We start from the raw sequence: 19,846 nt of genomic DNA on the forward strand, positions 1-19,846 counted from the left end.
TAGTACCTGAAATGAAAGAGTTACCTTATGAGAAAAGGTTAGAGAGGCTAGGTTTCTATTTACTCGTGTTTAGAAGAATAAGCAGCAATTTCATTTAAACTTATAGAATACTTAAGAATTTTGATAGGGTAGATATAGAGAGATGATACCTCTAACATGAGTATCTAGAACTTTTTTTTCATTCACAGGATGAGGGCGACGCTGGCTAGTCCAGCATTTATTGCCCATCCTTAATTACCCAGAGGGCAGTTAAGAGTCAACCACATTGCCATGGGTCTGGAGTCACATGTCAGCCAGACCAGAGAAGGATGGTAGTTTTCTTCCCAAAAAGACATCAGCGAACGAGATTTTTCTTTTCCAACAATCGGCAATAGATTAGTGGTCATCATTAGAGTCAATTCCAGATATTTATTGAATTCAATCTTCCACTATTTATTGTGGCAGGATTTGAACCCAGATCCCCAGAACATTACCTCAGTGGCTGGATTAATCATTGAACAACAATACTACTTGGCCATTGCTATTGGATGCTGGAACATTGATTAAACTTAAGGAGGTGATAGACAGATTCTTAATTTGTAACAGTTGAAGGGATGGTGGAGAGCTGACAGGTCAGTGGAATTGAAGCTGAGATGAGATCAACCATGATTGGATCAAAAGGTGGAGCAGGCTCCAGGAGTTAAATTGCCTACTCCTGCTTCACATTCTTATGTTCATCACTGTCCTCCTACCCTTCCAACTCTTACTTTTCTACGATCTGGCTAGGCTGCACCCCTTGGGTATCTGAGAGGAGAAAGACACACAGGGAGTTTTGAAGTGAATGGTTTGGGACGGGGTTAGTGAGGAAAACTACAGCTGCATATTTAAAGCATCTACAGTGTGCTAATCAGAGAGATTGTAGGGTGAGGAGGAAGTGGAATGTGAGAAAGTAGACTAGGTCGGATTAAATCATCATTGGTGATTTCAATCCCACCACTGGCTGTGGCCTCAATCATTGTTGCTTCAGTTATTGCAAATCCTATCTCTTCCATCAAGTAAAGGCAAAAAGCTTATTCCCCATAACTCAGTTACCACTACCTCCAGTTTGTGCCACTGTGGCAAACAAGAGTGAGAGAAGTGTATCAGTAGATCAGATGTGATGAGGCAGATGTCATTGTTGAATGACTGGCTCTGTATGCTCACTACTGGAGGTGGATGTGAGGCTTGTAATAGTGTTAACTGTGTGATATTTAAACACAGGCAGTAAGCTATATATAGCCCAACCAAAATTCAATACAACAATAAAAGCAAATTACAGCTGATATTGGAAATCCTAAATACAAACAAAAAGTGTTAGAGAAGCTCAGCAGGTCAGACATCGTCTGTGGAGAGAGGAAACAGGGTTAATGTTTCAAGTCCAATGTCATGCCTCTTCTTTGTAGAAGATTCAACAGAGGTTTAGCATAACTTCTGACTTTCCACTTGTATCCATCCAGAGATAAAGCCTAGTGCTTAGTTCCAGTTTTACTGGCCTTGTTAATCTATGTTGTATTGATACAGCAATGTTCTGGAGAAAGAGCTGTGGGAATAAACCCGAATAGGATTGGAACAAGAAATATTCCACGTACCCTACAAAGTGATAGGCATAACTAGGACCGAACTGCCATAGCCACAACTTGGATCTGCAGAAAATAACTTTTTTTATTCACTCATGGGTCATGGGCATCGCTGGTTGGCAAGCATTTATAGCCCATCCTAGATGCCCTTCATTTGGGGAGGTGATGGCCTAGTGGTGTTATTGCTGGACTTTAATCTGGAGATCCAGACAATGTTCTGGGGACCCAGGTTTGAATCCTGCCACGGCAGATATGGAATTTGAATTCAATATAATATCTGGAATTAAGAGACTAATGATGACTGTGAATAGATTTTTGTGGGAAAAAATCCCATCTGGTTCACTAATATCCTTTAAGGAAGGAAACTGCTATCTTTACCTGGCCTGGTCTCCATGTGACTCCAGACCCACAGCAATCTGGTTGACTCTTAACTGCCCTCTGGGCAATTAGGCCTCGCCAGTGATGCCCTCATCCCGTGAATGAATAAAGGGACAATAAATGGTGCTGGTGAGCAGCTTTTTTGAATTGCTGTAAATTGAACCAGAATGCACTTTAGGAGGCAATGCCAGGATTTTGACCCAGCATTAGCGAAGGTCCAGTGATATGTTTCCAAGTCAAAGTCGTAAAGTGGCTTGGGGGGTTGGGGAGGAGGGGAACTCACAGGTGCTCATATTTCTACATATCTGCTGTCCTTGTCCTTCTAGATGGAAGTGGTTATGGGTTTGGAAGGTGTTGCCTAAGGATCTTTGGTGAATTTCTGGAGTGCATTTTGTAGATAGTATACACTGCTGCTGCTGAGCGTTGGTGTTGGACGGAGTGGATGTTTGTGGATATGGAGCTAATCAAACGGACTGCTTTGTCCTGGATGGTGTCAAGCTTCTTGAGTGTTGTTGGAGTTTCACACATCCATGCAAGTGGGGAGTATTCCATCACACTCTTGACGTGCACCTTGTTCATGGTGAAAAGGCTTTGGGGAGTCAGGTGAGATACCGCAGTATTTCTAGCCTTTGACCTGCCATTGTAGTTGCTGTGTTTATGTGCTGAGTCCAGCTGGGTTTCTGGTCAATGGTAACTCCAAGGATGTTGATGATGGAGTAATTAATGATGGTAATACCATTGAATATCAAAACACGGTGCTTAGATTTTCTCTTATTGGAGATGGTCATTGACTGGCATTTGTGTAGCATGAATATTACTTGACACTTATCAGCCCAAGCCTGGATATTGTCCGGATTTTGTTGCATTTGAACATGGTCCAGTATCTGAGCTGTCATGAACAGCGCTGAAGTAGCTGAAGATATTTGGGCCTAGGACACTGTCCTGAGGAACTCCCGCAGAGATGTCCTGGAGCTGCAATGACTGACCTCAAACAATCACAACCATTTTCCTTTGTGCCCAATACTATTCCAACCAGTGGAGAGTTTTCCCCTGATACCCATGGTTTCCCGTTTGAATCAAATGTGAGTGAATCAGATTTTCTGAAGACTGGTATTTGTGATGCTGGGGACTACTGGAAGAGGCAGAGATGGATCATCCCCTTTCAACTTCTGGCTGAAGACTGTTATGAATGCTTTAGCCTTAGTTTTTGCACTGATGTGTTGGGGTCTTCCATCATTGAGACTGTGATATTTATAGAACCTCATCCTCCTGTTAATTATTTAATTGCCAACACCATTCAGCACTGGAAGTGGCAGGATTGCAGAGCTTAGATCTGATCCGTTAGTTGTGGGATCGCGTGGATCTGCCTATCACATGCAGCTTATGCTGTTTGGCATGCAAGTCCTGTTTGGTGGCTTCACCAAGTTGATACTTCAGTTTTAGGTATGCCTGGTGCTGTTTCTGGTATGCTGTCCTACTCTTTCCACTGAACCAAGATTGATTCCCCTGGCTTGATGGTTATAGTTGCATGGGGATTTGCCATTTGTAAGAGTCAACTTGGTGAAGCTATCAAACAGGACCGTTCGCATGTCAAATAGCATAAGCAGCAAGTAATAGACAGATCTAAGCAATTTGCCAGACCATGAGGTTGCAGATTGTGCTGGAGTACAATTCTGCTGCTGTTGATACTCACAGCACCTCACGGATGCCCAGTCTTGAATGCTAGATCTGTTTGAAGTCTATTCTATTTAGCACGATGATGGTTCCCACACACCACAATGGAGGGTATTCTCAATGTGAAGGCAAGGCTTCATCTCCACAAGGACTGTGCAGTGGTCACTCTTACCAATACTTTCATGGACAGGTGCATCTGCAGCCAGCAGATTGGTAAAGGTGAGGTCAAGTATGTTTTTCCCTATGGTTGGTTCCCTTACCACCAGCCAGTCTAACAGCTACATCCCTTAGGATCTGACCAGCAGTAGAGCTGCTGCCGAGCCACTCTTAGTGATAGACATTGAAATCCCTCACCCAGAGTACATTCATCATCATTAGTGCTGCTTTCCTCTCTCATTTGAAATTGGCAAAATTGATCAAAACTGCAATTTCCACCTTCACTAGGTCTATCTCTGACTCCTCCCTGCCATTCCTCAATATCTCTGTCTCCATTTCAGGGGATAGGTTGGCTACCAATATCTATTATAAACCCACCAACTCCCATTGTTCCCTTGACTATACATTTTCACTGCTTCCTGTTAATTCTCCCTGTTCCTCTGTCTCCATTGCATCCATTCTGATAATGCCAACTTCCACAGGGGGGCCTCAGAAATATCCACCTTTTACCTCAACCAAGGATTTCTCGTCACTGTGGTTGACAGAGCTCTTTACTGTGCCTGAGCCATCTCCTGCATTTCTACCTCACCCCTCATGCAACAATGACAGAGCCCCCTTGGTCCTCACATTCCAAGCCCACCAGCCTCTGCAACCAAATGATTGTAAGTCACCATTTCTGCCACCTCCACTGGGATGCCACCACCAGACACATATTCTCCTCCCCTCCCTTGTCAGTATTCAGCAGGGACCTTTCACTTTGGGACATCCTGGTCCTCTTCTCAATTCCCAACACCTTCCCAGACCCCCATGACACTTACCCATTCAGTTGAATATCTGCTCATTTACCTCCTCGCTCCTCATGATCCAAGGCCCCAGGCACACCTTCCAGGTGAAGCAACAATTTACCAGCACTTCGCTCAATCTAGTCTACTGCATTCGCTGTTCACAATGTGTGCTCCTCTACATTAGGGAGACAAAATACAGACTGGGTGACCACTTTGCAGAATACTACAATCCATCTATCAAAATGATCCTGGGCTTCCGGTTGCGTGCCGCTTCAACACACTGCTGCATTCACATGCCAAAATTTCTGTCTCAGGCCTGCTGTAGTGCTCCAGGGAAGCTCAACATAAGCTGGAAGAAGAACACTTCATTTTCCGTCTAGGTGCCTTACAGCCTTCAGGATTCAATATTGAGTTTAAAAAATTTACAGCTTGACCACCTCCTTCCATGTCTATTACCCACCCTCATACCCAGGTCCTGTCTTGAAATGGGTTGCTTTCAATACAGATAATACATTTTCAACCACACATTCCTCCATTATCACCTATCTAGCTTCTCTTCTTTCCTGGCTATCAATATCGCTTTGTCTGCCCATCTTTTTTCTCACTTTTTCTGGGTTCCCCCTTCACTTATCCACACACTCCATCCACCATCACCATCAGTATGCTTATCACTTTTTCCTTGCTGCTATCAGTTTTGAAGAAAGGTCACTGCACTTGAAACTTTCACACTGTTTACTCTTTATAAATGCTGCCAGACCTGCTGAATTTGTCCAGCAATTTCTGTTTTTGTTTGAACAGAATTTGGAGATGGGACTGAAAACAATGGCTTCAGACTTCCCATTTTACGTTTGGAGGAAATTTCTGCTAGTACTGGATTACAGATAAACAACCTAATGGAGGAATCAAGAGGGATGGTGATGAAATGGAACTGAGATCTATAGTCATGTGTAGGCACTTTATGGTCTTGCAAAATTAATCTTAAATTCAACAATTTCATTTCATAACCCCTCCACCCTTTTGGTTTGGCAACTGCTGACGGTGATTCTGCCTTCCCGTTACACCTCCTCTGGACCCATCTTTTCTTTACTTACCTCTCACTACTTATCCCTATTTGCTTTTCACTATCACCCCTTTGACCTTTAATCTCACCTGCCTTCCAACCTATCCCAGATCTTCCCTTTGTTCTTTCCTCCTCTCCTTCCCCAAGCAGGAGGCATTGACTATCCACAAGGAAGTAGAACCCGGGTGAATATCTAGAAGCATGGCTTTCACAGCTCAGGTAGGAGATTTTCAGTTTCATTCACTAAGACCAAATTACTACAGGAGGATCTGAGATAACAAGGTATAGAGCTGGATGAACACAGCAGGCCAAGCAGCATCAGAGGAGCAGGAAGGCTGACGTTTCGGGCCTAGACCCTTCTTCAGAATCTATCTACTACAGGAGGATGTTTCTTGAATGTCTTTTATTTATTTATTTTAGGAGATACTGGGTTGCCCCAGTCTCAACAAACAATCAATTATCTCATGTAAATGAAACTTTATCAGGCACAACTAATAAAATCCAAATCATAAAAAGATATAGGATAACAATAATCATTTGAATAGACACACACACATATTGCTGTTGTATAAAGCATGATACTGCACATGCTAGAAATCTCAAACAAACACAGAGAATGCTGTGAAATTCTGAAGAGTCATCATTCTGGACTCAAAATTTAAACTTTGTTTTTGTCTCTCTACAGATGCTGCCAGACCTGCTAAGTTTTTCCAGCACTTCTTGTGTTTGACACACATTCCTGTTGTCCCACAAAGTACTTTGTTCTACTCCTATTGAAAGATAATAGAAAATAGGGGGTACAATTCTAAAAGGAATGCTGAAGCAAAAGCATCTAGGTATATTTGGGCACACAGGTCATTGAAGGCAGCGGCAGCATGACAGGTGTAGCATATAGCTTTATTAAAAGGCGCATGGAGTACAAGAGCAAGGTGATATTGAAACATTATAAAAGACACTTGTTAGACCTCAACTGGAGTATGTGTACAGTTGTGGGTGCCACATGCTTAGAAAGATAATTCATCTGAGGAAGTGCAAAATCAATTTACAATAATGGTTCCAGGAAAGAGAAATTTCAGTTATGAGGATAGATTGAAGAAGTGGGAACTGTAGTCCTTGGAGAGAAGGCTCAGAAGAGATTTAACAGAGGTTTTCAAAATCATGAGCTGGTTGGATAGATTAAATAGGGGGAAGATGTTCCTGCTTGTAAAAGGAAAATAGGGTATTGTTTAAAGTGATGTGTGCATGAACCAAAAGTGGTGTGTGATAAAAAAACCTTTTCACTGTATGTAAATGTGGTGGAAGCAGGTTCAACAGAAGCATTCGAGAGGGTACTGGGTGATTATCTCAAAACACATGATGATCAAGGACTTGGGGAAAGATTGGTACTAAGCAATAGAAGTGGTACAGGCACAATGGGCCAAACTGCCTCCTGTTATAATGTAACAACCTGTGATCCTTCTGCAGTGCCACATGGACCACAGCAAAGCCAGTTAAGGGAGGCTGCAGCCACAAGCCCCCTTTATTGTGGCAGTGGTCTCATCCCTACCTCTGCGCCAGGAGGCCCAGTTCCAAGTCCCACCTGCTCCAGAGGTGTATAATAACATCTCTCAGCAGGCTGAGTAGAAAATACCTCGTCAAATAAAAACAACCTGGACCAGTGCCTGGCCACTTCCTTAGTCAATACCTGATCCCTTCGACATTTGCTTCTCTATTATCCTGCGATTTGAGCCTCCGGTCTGTGGGGGGCGGTACTAGGATCTGTGTGTTTTATTTTAATTTACCGTGAAGGTGGGGAGGCCGGTGGCAGATCCTGTTTTGTGCAGCTGCAACAGCAGCAGCAGCAGGAGGAAGGAAGGAAGGAAGGAAGGAAGGGTTTGAAGTTGGCGCCCCAGCAGGACAGCACCGGAAACTCGGAGCGGCTGATGTCGAAGAGGAAAGCGGAGGATACTCTGTGTTGCCGGCCCGGCAAGCGTTTCGTTTCCCTGCTGCTGGAGCGCAAGAGGAGCGTGTGGCCCCCGGCGCCGAGGCCGCAGGCAAGCGCCAAGAGGAAGCTGCTGGAGGAGCCTCTGCTCGAGCCGCACTGCAAGAGGCCCGGGAGCGCGTCCGGCGGCGGGATCGCGCGGCCCGGACACGCGGACAGCGGGAGCGCGAGCGGAGTGGGACACGTGGCCGCGCCCGGGAACGGCGGGGGCGGGAGCGCGAGCGGCGGTGGGGAGGGGTGGCCCGCTCGCGACCCCACTCGCAGCTGCAGAGCCTCCCGCCTGACCGGGACTGCGCAGGTAAAGGCAGCAATTGTGTGTGCGTGAGCTGCATCACTCAGTCACTTTTACATACGTTCATTCACAGAGAGACTTTCCAAGTGTGCACTGTCCATTCCACCGCCACCATGGTCCTTTAGATACCTCTGGGTCCAACCAGAAAGCTGTCATTTAAAAAGAACGCGTGCGCCCCTTTTGTAAGGGCAATTGCAAATACACTGCCCAAAAACTTTTCAAGAAACATAGCCAGATCCAAATTCCTCAATGGCTGTCCAAGAGGAGTTGTCGACTATGAACAGAGGCATACTTTCTATGCCAGGGTAATCTGTATCCTCATGACCCTGAATATACTTCATGCTAACATGACCGTCAAGCAAAGGGACCCAAGATTTGCTCATTGAGGTGTGCAGGAGAGAATGCATACTAAAAAGTGCAAGACCACTGTAGTGAAACAGTTTCATCGGAGTACCAGCGTGCTAAACAGTAAAAGTAGCACCTTATAAACCAAAGATAATCCTGTAATCAATGGATCTGGCCAAAGATTTGCAGCCTGCCACAGCCAGTCACTAATATTGGTATAATTACCAAGGCTTCATGAGCATCCGCACCCATAATGATGGCAGAGCCCAGCATCTCTGTGCGAAAGGCTGTTTTTTAAACCATCTTTAACTAGTACTGTCAAGTAAACAATTCAGTTTGACCACCTCCTGAGGTGCTGGTTTTCAGCCAGCTCACTCCATACAATATCAAGTAAAGTCACCATAGTCCAGGCCATAGGGCTGCTCTGTCATTAGAGAGAGACACATCTGGTGGTGATTTATCCCAAGGGCCACACACCTCAGGCAAGAGGGAGAGGTTGAGAAGTAGAGTCCTTCAAGGTGACCTCAACTACTATAGGAATTGAACTCATGCTTTTGGCATCACATTGCTTTGCAAAGTAACTAACCATCCAGCCAACTGAGCTAAACTGACGAGATAGCTTAGCTCACTGGATAAAGCAAAACTGAGCCCTGACAACAATCATGATTGTAGTACTGAGGACTTGTGCTCCAGGTCTGGTTACACGTTTAGCTGAGCTATTCCAGTACAGTTACAATGCTGGCGTTTAACCCAATAATATGAAAAATCACACAAAAAAAAAGTCTGCAGATACCCCTACAAAGGGCCAGTTATTATCAGTCTATTCTCAGCAATAATCACCAATGGTATGATCATGTTATCTGCTCACTAATGTTCAATTTGGGTGTCCTCAAAACTGCTCAGTCTGACATCATTATAGCCTATAGACATAGGAGCTAAATTCTAAAGGTGAGCTGAGTGACTGCCCTTAACATCAAGGAATCATTAAACAGTGTGGCACCAGGGAGCCCTTTCAAATTTGAGCACAGTGGGGTTGTGGTTGGGGATTGGAGGCAAACTCGCCTTTGGTTGGAGTCATATCTAGGAAGGTGATGGTGGTTGTTTGAGGTGAATCGTCTCTTTTCAGCCCTAGTACATCACTGCAAGAATTCTTCGGGATAGTGTCCTAGGCCCATTGACTTTAGCTGCTTCATCAGTGACGTTCCCTCCAACATAATGTCCAAGTAGGGGATGTTTGTAGGTGATTTTGTGTTCAGTTTTGTTTGCAACTGCAGCAAGACTTGGCAATATTCAGGCTGGGGCTGCAAAATGACAGGTGTGCTACCAAAATGTGAGACAATGACCATCTTCATCTATCCCATTTAATGACGTTAAAATGGTATTTAATGCTGAAACACATTTGCAGTGCGAAGGCTGAATTGCAGTTAAACTTGCATCATATGAATTTTATGACTAATCAAGTTAAACCCATGGAATCATTTGACAATTATGTTATAATAAAGTATACAAATAAATTCAGGTGAGGGAGAAGTGGTGGATGGGATTAAAAGAAGGAATATTCAAATTATTTTTAAAGTATAAACTAATGTAGAATTCCTACAACGTACATACACAATTCATTGCCATTGCTGAGTTCCCCACCAAATTCTGGTAGTTAACCATCAACCAGAAACTAAACTGAACCAGCCATATAAAACATTGGGAACTCTGGAATGATTAATTCCCCCTGAATCCGCAAGGTCTATCTGTTATCTATAAGGCACTTGTTAGAAGGGTGATGGAATACTCCTCGTGTGCAACTTCGACAATACCCAAGATGTTAAATGTCACCCATCAAAAAGCAGCCCGCTTGATGGACAATCCTTCCTCCGCTGTGTACTATCTACAGGATGCACTGCACCAACTTTCCAAGGATCATTCAACAAAATCTTTTGAGTGACTTGTACCACCTAGAAGAAAATAGCATGTGCTTGGGAGCATCACAATCTTGAAGCTCCCCTGAAACTACACACCAACTTGAATCGGGGTTATACTGCCACTTCTTTCACTGTTACTGGCTTGAAAGTCTGGAACTTGTTACCTGACAGTACTGTGGTGTATGTACTCTCACTACAAGAATTGTGTTCAAGAAGATTGCTCACCTTCACTGTTTGAAAGACACTGAGGAATGGGCAGGCTTTGCCAGTGACACTGACATCCTCTGAATTAATTATAAAGTTTTGGTGTGAGGCTTCCTTAACTGCTGAAACTCTGAACTCTGGAGTTAACCTTCTAAAGCATGCGTACCTCTCTCTCCCTTAAAACCTACCTTAGTTATCAAATGTTTAATAATTTGCTCTAATATCTGACTGATTGTCAAATTTTGTTTAATAACATTTCTGTGAAGTTCTTTGTGGTGTTTAACTATGTTAAAGATGCTGTGTTAATGTAGCTTGCAGATATTCACATTTCCAAATGAATTTTGTGTTTACAAGGGTGGCATGGTAGCTCACTGGTTAGAACTGCTGCCTCACAGCTCCAGGGATCTGGGTTTGAATCTACCCTTGGGTGACTCTGTGGAGTTTGCATGGTCTCCCTGTGACTGTGCGGGTTTTCTCTGGGAGCTCTGGTTTCCTCCCGCAGTTCAAAAATGTGCAGGTTAGGTGATTGGCTGTGCTAAGTTGTGCAGGCTGGGTGGAATAGCCATGGGAAATGTGGGGTTACTGGGAGGGGTCAGTATGGGCTCAATGAACTGGATGGCCTGCTCCCAGACTGTAGGGATTCTATGATTTGAGTGGCTGATGATTTGTACTTCTTCACTGAGACTGTTTTAAAATAATTTTTATTATTTCCTTTCTAGAATGCACCTTGGGATGAAGTATCTTGTCAATACAACTCTTTTCAGTTTTGGAGAGTTCAGTTGCCTCCTGTTGACTTGACTGAGATTGAGGATTTTAGACAGCCGAAGATAACTGAAGAAATGAATTGTGAAGATCCTGATGAGTCAGCGGAAATAGAGATGGAGCTGCAGAACTGAGATTGTCGTAAAAAATTATGTTTGCATATTTTGAAATAAATAATAGGGCTAGGAGTTATCCTGGAAGAAGGGAGAAAGGTGCAGTGCATCCTTAGTTTTTCTAAAAATGCTAATTGTTGCAAGTGATCTATATTTCCTGCATTCTTATAGTTTGTCTGAGGAGAACATTACAGGTGCACAAGCTTTCAAAATTTACCAGGCTGTTCAAAAATGCAGGGATGCCATTCAATAAAATTGTAAACAAATGTGTAATTGTTTATCTGAGTTGAAATAATTCTGAGAAGTTCACATCCCTGATTAGTTTATGTGATACTTACTCCAGAGCCAACGGATGTCCAGTAAATGGACAAGCCGCAGTTTTAATATGGAATTCAAACTGTTGATAGGATGTAGGTTGTCTAGTTGTCATTATTGGTTCATGACAGCTCATACAGTCATGATAAAATATAATATTACAGTTATAAAGCTAGTTGGATGTCCAAGAATACTTAAGTTTGTTCATGTTCTTTAGTAATAATAATGTAAAATATGCAATTTATGATTTTTTAAAAAAGTTTACTCCTCTTCCTCTTTGAAGGTATTGATCATGTTTGGATGCAATTTCTTTTGTACTGCACTGGCATCCTGCAGTATCTCATCCAAATGGCCAGCCTTCAAGTGTGAATTTTGAATTTTTGAATTACGGAGAGTAACACAACAAGGAATCAATGTGCACTTGAAATGCTCTCCTGAGCTGCTAATGGGAAGAAAATGCAAACAATAGCTCAAGTCATTAGTCTTAACTCTGAGAATCACAACTGATTTGTACTCTTTGGATGCTGTTGGACTTCCTCTGAGTTTATTTGTTAACCAAAAAAAAATTGCTTTTGAAGCAATTTGTCTGTGAAACATTGACCTCGATGCAGTCAGCCAGCCTTTGTGATCAAAATGTAACTAAGTAACAAAGAGTAGCAAGTGAGAGCAAAAGCGGGAAGGTAATACAAACTAATTAAACTCTCTTTTCTCTCCACAGATGCTGCCAGAGCTGCTGAGTTTCTCCTGCAGTTACTGCTTTTGTTCGTAACACAAGTAGCTTTTTTTGAAAAGATGCAAGTTTGTGCATTAGGTTTTGAGGGTTAATACATTAATAATAGGTCTGCTAAACATTTCAGTAGCTATATTATTTCAAATTCTTTTATTGTATGAGGTGAAAGTAATGAAACTAGTTGATGCAGGTAGACAAAGTTTGCCTGAATTTGCCCGTGGTAATGGGATCTAAACTCTTTTTAATATGACTAAACAATTTATGTGAGTTTATTGTTTTGCACGGTGATTTTCCCAATAACCGTGGACCTGAATGATCTCAAATGAGAAAGAAACCTAGAGAGAGTACTTTCTGTTCAAAGTACTTCTGTTATTTGCAGACTGGTATTGTATTGTTGTGCAGCCTACTTAATTGGGAATCTGCTGTTTGAGTCCAAAGGAAACATGGGTTTCATGATTTTGGTGTTCCCAAGAACTCTTAGAGTGGGTCAGTGTGAACTCGATGGGCCGAATGGCCTACTTCCACACTGTAGGGATTCTGTGATTCTTTCTATGATTTGAGTTATTTTGGGAAAGATGAATGTAGAGGCTTCACCAAAGCCTGGACTTTACAGTCACAGTCCTATCTGATGTGTATGAAGTGCTTTTCGTTGGTAATGTCATTGGAGTGAGTTAACAAACATGAAGATTGTATCAAAGACATCTACCTGGGTAAGAAAATTCAGATTTAAAAGAAAATGGAGTTATCATGAGGCTATTGTTTTAGATTCCAAAACAGATTATTTGAACAAAAATGTATCTCACAAGATGATTCTGTCCCCCTAATTTAGTCGTGCAGACTGAAACCAAACCTGGTCATCGTGGATGAATTGTATTTTAACCTTATATAACAGGCATATAGCTAGTTATTTTGCCAAAATGTTTACGATTATTAGTAAACTAGAGAGTTTAAATGGGTTGTGCATGAGTAAATTTAACATCAGTTGTTTTCATTTTTCAGAGTCGACTAAATAGTGTTATACCAGGCGTTCAGCCACAAGTATGACACGTGGAATTCATATTCTAGGAATATCTCTTTTGTTTTTACTTGCCAAAATACTCTTCTTTTTTTCCTCTTCCCTTTTTCTACTGTGTCACCCTCGGGCTTGTGTTTTGTATGGTTAAGGGAAGAGGGCTATTGGCATGCACGTCTTCGTCGTTGTAACTTCTGACAACTGCAGTTTAAAGTGTTACTTCTCTTCCTGTTTCTGGGATTGAAAAGATGTTAATATCTGTATGACCCAGGGCAGCTTGCCCATGCAATCCTAAGTCATTAGACACTTAGTTCAGTTTAGTTCTGAATTTATTTTAATGTTAAATGAGTTAACACTTTCTGGGCAGAAGGATGGTAATGCATACTTTATCACTGACGTAAAATTGGACAGTTGCTGTTATTGTTGCTCCCTGAACATTCGCAATTGTTGTTGCTATTTCTGGTGGTTTCCATTTCTGAACGGTGTGAAAATCTTGCTTAATATGGCTAACTTGAATTTTTTTGGTTGAAGGAAATGGGTAATATCTGTTGTGCAGCATGGAAATAAATCCTGAGTATGATAGGGTAAGTTTTGTTTTGGAGGTAGAGATGTTGAACTCCGTAATGAATATGTAGCTTTTATTTTCCTTTTACCTGCTGATGTCTGAGCTTCCACATTTTTTTAATGAACTGCTGATTTGATATTTCAGTTGTAAATACAATATCATTTTGTGTAACCATACAATTCACATTGAAAGGGAAACCCAAAGATCTGTATAGAAAATTAATGATGCCTCTGTTGCATGCTTTGCTGGGTTTGTCAGGTATTCAAGGCGTTATTTTATACAAAATTTGAATATTTGAAAGAATAAAATATTTTCCATGTTTGTATTTTATAGTATTTTTGCATTATTTGGTCTGTTTCGGAAGAAGCTTTGGCCATTCTGAAATTTGTCTTCAGTTTTCAAAATCAGAAAAGTATAAGTCTGTCTGTAACTTGTTGTGATCTGAACAATCCATATTATGCCTTTATCTAATTTAAAAAAGACTTTTTGTTTATTAATTTCCTTTTAAAAATAGTGATAATTTAAGTACTTTGTGAGGTCATAGGACCTTAAGTAACAGATCAGGAATATGCCATTTAGCCCTTGAGACTGCTCCATCATTGAGAAGGATCATAGCTGATCTGACATTCACTCGTTCACTCTCTTGTTCTTTCCTGTAACTCTTGATTCCCCTACTGATCAAGAATCTGTCTGTCTCAGCTTTAAGTATATATAAGGACTCTGCCCCACAGCTCTCTATGGCAACGAATTCCAAAGATACTCAACATTCTGGGAGAAGAAATTCCTCCTCATTTCAGTCTTAAATTGGTGACCCTTAATTCTGAGACCATGCTCTCTGTCCCATGAGGCGAAACATCACCTCAGAACTTACATTGTCAAGCCTGTTAAGAATCCTGTATGTTTCAATGAGATCACCTCTCATTCTTTAAAGTCCAGTGATTAGAGTCCTAAGCTGTTTAACCTTTACTCGTAAGACAATCCCTCCATAACAGGGAACATACTAGTGAACCTTCTCTGAACTACCTCTAATGAAATCGTATTTTTCTTAAATAAGGGGACCAAAAATGCTTAGTACTCCAGATATGGTCTCACCAGCACCTTCTGCAGTTCCAGCAAGACTTCTTTACTCTTTTGAACGTCCTTGCAGAAAGGGCCGACATTTCGTTAGGTTTCCTGATTATTTGCTGTACCTGTGTGATGGCTTTATGGGTTTCATGCACAAGTACCTCAAGTCCAGTTTTTTTTTCTTTATTTAAATAATACTCTTGTTTTTTTGTTTTCCTTTCCAAAATGAACAACTTATTATGTTCCCACAGAACACACCAGTTTTGAACTTTTGCCCACTTAATTAACTATCAACAGCTCTCTGTATAAAGAACTAAAGAACAAGATGGTGGAAATCAGAAACAAAAACAAATTGCTGGGAAACCTCAGCAGGTCTGGCATTGAAGAATGGTCACTGGACCTGAAACCTTAACTCTGTTTTCTCTCCACAGGCGCTGCCGGACCTGCTGAGTTTTTCCAGCAATTTCTGCTTTTGGAAGATCTCTCTGTAAACTGTTTGTATCTCTCTTACAGTTTGCTTTTCCATTTATTTTTGTGTCATCTGCAAATTTAGCAATACACTTATTTCCTTCCTCCATGTCATTAATACATACTGTAAACAGTTGCAATTGCAGCACTGATCCCTGTGGAACCCCACTGGTTACAGGTGGCCAAACTGAAAAAAAACCCCTGATCCCCAATGCAATTTCCTGCCCATTAGTAAATTCTCTATCCATGCCAATATATTACCTTCACCACCATGAGCTGTTGTGACTTCACTTTTTGTGGGGTACTTTGTTAAACACCTTATGGAAATCCAAATGCAACATATCTACTGGTTCCCCTCATCCACTTTAATTGAGACTTCTTTGAAAAATACTAATCAATCAGACACAATTTCCCTTTCATGAAGCCGTGTGGGCTGTACATGATTGGATTATGATTCTCTAAATGTTCTGCCATTACTTCCTTACTAATTGATTGTAATACTTTTTCAGCAACAGATTACAGCCCATAGTTACCTGATTTTGCCTCACTTTTTGAACAGGGCTGTCACATTGGCAGTTATCCAATTCTCTGGTTCTTTTCCAGAATCCAAGTATTTTTGGAAAATTACAACCAACGCACCCACAATCTCGGTAGCTACCTTGTTTAGAATCCTAACAAGCTGTCAGGGCCAGGGGACTTATCTGTTTTTAGCCCGATTTGCTTGAATAATACTACTTCTCTGAGAAGGGAGCTTGCATTAACTGTTGTTTCTGAAAGGATTTTTCAAATATTTGTGATCCTTTGGGTGTAGAAGGACTTCCTGAAAGGTCTGATTCTAATGTTTAGACTATGTCCTCCACATCTAGACTCCCAGACCAGCAGTATTTGTTTCTATCTACCCTATATGATTATGTCATTCCCTTGAAAACTTAAAAAAAACATTAATCTTCTAATTTCCAGGGAATATAACTCTACATTTTTTCAGGTATTAGGAGATTTAATGGTAATGCCACTGGACTCATAATTTAGAGGCTCAGACTAATGCTGTGGGAACATATATATAAATCCCACCACAGGGTTGAATTTCAGTTCATAAATTTGGAATATAAATGGTGACTACAACAACTATTGTCGATTACGAAAACAGACATTGCTGGAGAAACTCAGCAGGTCTGGCAGCATCTGTGGAGAGAAAGCAGAATTAATATTTCAGGTCCAATGACCCTTAGAACTATTCATAGCTAGGAAAAGATGGTATAAATGCTGAAGACAAGGGATGAGGTGGTGGAAGGATTATGCAAATAGCTAGAGATGGAGCCCAGGGAGAAAGACAGTCAGACAAAGGGATGGATAATGATAAACCAGGGAGAAAAAAAGCTGATAATGGGGACCATGAGTAGGTGAAAAGGGTTAGCTGTGCTGAAAGCAGCCCATGTCATGACAGGGGTTGGTAAAGAACTTGAAAAATGATGTTTGAGCCTTAAAACTATTGACCTCATATTGAGTCCTGTAGGTTGCAGAGTCATCAAGTGGAACATGAGATGTTGTTCTTTCAGCTTGCACTCTGCCTTGCTGGAGCAGTGCAGCAGGTCCAAAATGGAAATATTGGCTAAGGAATATAGCTTTGTGTTGAAGTGGTAAGTGACTGGAAGCTCAGGGCATTTTTGGAACAGAATGTAGGCATTCTGCAAAGCGGTCACCCAGTCTGCATTTCGTCTCCCCAATGTAGAGGAGACTCACATTGTGAACAGTGAATACAGTAGACTAGATTGAGTGAAGTGCAGGTAAACTACTGCTTCACCTGGAAGGTATGTTGGGGCCTTGAATACTGAGAAGGGAGGAAGTAAATGGGCAGTTGTTGCACCTTTTGTGATAAACTATAATTGATTACTGTTTAAAGAAAACCTATCCATTCCCCCAACGCCCTTTAGGGTGGGAAATCTTGGTTCATCTGTGTGTATGTTACTCAGAACATAACTAAGTCCTAACTACACTCTGAGATGGATGAGCAAGCTATTCAGTTCAAGGACAGTTATGGACGGGTGACAAATGTTAACCTTAACATTGAAACCAACATCCCATTAAATGTTTCAGAGATAGTAGGAACTGCAGATGCTGGAGAATCTGAGATAACAAGGTGTAGAGCTGGATGAACACAACAAGAAGGGTCTAGGCCCGAAACGTCAGTCTTCCTGCTCCTCTGATGCTGCTTGGCCTGCTGTGTTCATCCAGCTCTACACCTTGTTATCCCATTAAATGTGCTGTGATGTAACCAGACCTAGACAGCGTAAGGAACAAGTAACATTCACAATGAGCATCCCCAACGGGAGAGAATCTAACCACCTTCCCTTGGTGGTCAATGGCATTAAAATCTTTGAATACTACACTGTCAACATTCTACTATTAACTAAAAAACTTAATCAGACCAACTACATAAATACTATGATTACAAGAGCAGGAATCCCCGACTCCATAAAGCCTGTCTAAAGTGTGGGTCAGCAGTGTGATGGAATTCTCCCCATTTGGCTGGATGAGTGCATCTGCAAGAAAAATAGCTTGATACTATTAAGTCCACTTCATTGGCACCGCAACATCACCAGAAACAGTGACTTGCTGCACCATATGCACATTGTGCCTGCAGTGTGTATTGTTTACACAATGTAACATCAAGACTTCCTTGTAGCTTTTTTCAAATGTTCAACATTAACTACAAGAAACAAGGTTAGCATCGGCTTGAAAACACTCCTCCTCCAAGTTCCCCTTCAAGTCGCACACCATCTTGGAAATATATAACTGCTCCTCCATTGCCTTTATGTCGAATGCTGCCATTGCCTTCCTACCAGCATTGTAGCTGTACCTACACTGCATCTATGACAGAAGTTCAAGGAGATGGCTCCCCACCACCTTGTCAAAGGAAATTGGAACAGGCAATAAATACCGGCACTCCGAGTGATGCCAACGTGCCATGATTGAATCAATTATTAAAGACGTAGCAACAGATCATTTTGAAATTATTGCTATTGGGCAGCGTGAACTTGATTTTGTAAAAGAGAAATCATTGTCAAAATCATTAGACTTCTTTAAGAAGGTAACAAGCAGTGTGGATAAAGGGGAACAGGTGGATGTAGAGTAATTGAATTTCCAAACAAAAATTTGATAAGGTGCTACATCAAAAGCTACTACACAAGGTAAGAGCTTGAAATGTTGATGGTCATGTATTAGCAGGGAGAGAGGACTGGTTAACAAGCAAGAAACAGAGAGTTGGTATATGTGGGTAATTTTCAGAATGCCAGACTGTAACTAGTCAATCAGTGTACTGCTGTGGTCTCAGGAATGACTATTGTAGACAGAATTGCTGATTATACAAAGCAAAAGGATTTTGTATAGCTTTTGCAAAGCTTCTGCCCTCAAGCATTCTGTTCCTCTAAACGTCAAGTCAACACTCTTAACTTTTTAATTATTGTCTTTATCTATTCATAATCTTTTAAGAATCAATGTCCAATGACTTAAAAATCTCTATTTTTAGCTTCTTGCCATTTGGAAAGTGATCATATATCATTTTCAGGTCTAACATAGATGATTTCATATTTGACTACATTCAAGTCATTTCCAACAATTTTAACCATTCATTTAATTTATTGCTACCATTTTAATTTTATGCATTCACCTGTAATGATTACATTGGCATTGGCAAATTGGTTATATCTTTGTATTCTATAGTGAAATTATAGTTCAGTGTCTTTCACGTTTACTACTTTTCTTTAAATCACCACTATTCAAATCTATTTGTAAACAAAGGAGGGTGTAGGAGACAAGATAAATGCAACAAACCACTAATCACAGTATTATTTACTTTGTATTTCTTAATGGCTACTGTAGTCGAAACAGAAAATGTACATGGAACACAGGCATGAAGAACGTTGCTGTGTCTGATTCACCTGCCTTATATGATATATTGAGAGAGAAATTAGTACAGTGCAGTGAACCTTTTCAAACAATCATCCAAAGCTCCTTGAATGCCTAAATTGAACTTGCCTCCGCCACACTCTCAGGCAGTACATTCCAGACCCTAACTGTTTGCTGGGTGGAAAAGTCTTTTTTCCCCTCTCATCACATGTGCTTTTTTTGCAAATTATTTTCAATCTGTCCCTCTCTTTCTTGATCCTTTTCATGAATGGCAGCAGTTTTTCCTTTTCAACTCTGTTCTGATCTGAAAACTTTGAAAACTTATCAAATCTCCTCTTAACCTGTCCAAGAAAAGCAGTCCCAACTTTTTTTAAAAATTTCATTCACAGGTTAGAATGCCAGGCCAGTATTTATTGCCCATCCCTAAGTGCCCAGAGGGCAGTTAAGTGCCAACCCATATCACTGTTGGTCTGGAGTTAAGACCAGACAGACCAGGTAAGAACAGCAGTTTCCTTCCTCGGAGG

At 41.3% G+C, this 19,846-nt stretch overlaps 2 protein-coding genes across 3 annotated transcripts in view; both read left to right on the forward strand.

Annotated features, from left to right (window-relative positions):
* Positions 1-7,404: 7,404 nt before the first annotated feature.
* On the forward strand, positions 7,405-14,208 carry LOC109928629 (uncharacterized protein C9orf40 homolog). 2 transcript variants are annotated; one of them, XM_048594946.1, is made up of 3 exons: positions 7,442-7,927; positions 11,106-11,360; positions 12,295-14,208. In XM_048594946.1, the coding sequence occupies exons 1-2, from the start codon at positions 7,571-7,573 to the stop codon at positions 11,280-11,282; spliced, it is 534 nt and encodes a 177-aa protein (XP_048450903.1). In that variant the 5' UTR covers positions 7,442-7,570; the 3' UTR covers positions 11,283-11,360; positions 12,295-14,208. The 2 variants fall into 2 exon arrangements, with proteins under 2 accessions (XP_048450902.1, XP_048450903.1); XM_048594945.1 differs by having other exon boundaries at positions 7,405-7,927; positions 11,106-14,208.
* A 4,173-nt stretch (positions 14,209-18,381) lies between these two features.
* The window catches only part of LOC109928628 (transient receptor potential cation channel subfamily M member 6-like), a 172,628-nt gene continuing 171,163 nt past the window's right edge, over positions 18,382-19,846 (forward strand). The window contains exon 1 of the mRNA XM_048593519.1: positions 18,382-18,504. Within this exon, the coding sequence (XP_048449476.1) occupies positions 18,382-18,504 (123 nt within the window). The remainder of the gene's footprint in view (positions 18,505-19,846) is intronic.

Source organism: Rhincodon typus, chromosome 3, assembly GCF_021869965.1.
Source record: "Rhincodon typus isolate 14 chromosome 3, sRhiTyp1.1, whole genome shotgun sequence".
Taxonomy (NCBI): domain Eukaryota; kingdom Metazoa; phylum Chordata; class Chondrichthyes; order Orectolobiformes; family Rhincodontidae; genus Rhincodon; species Rhincodon typus.

Bases quoted from the DNA above. Each gene is read 5' to 3' on its own strand.
- LOC109928629 (XM_048594945.1), top strand. From the start codon at position 7,571: ATGTCGAAGAGGAAAGCGGAGGATACTCTGTGTTGCCGGCCCGGCAAG. The intron at 7,928-11,105 runs GTAAAGGCAGCA...TTTCCTTTCTAG, and splicing joins GCCTGACCGGGACTGCGCAG to AATGCACCTTGGGATGAAGT.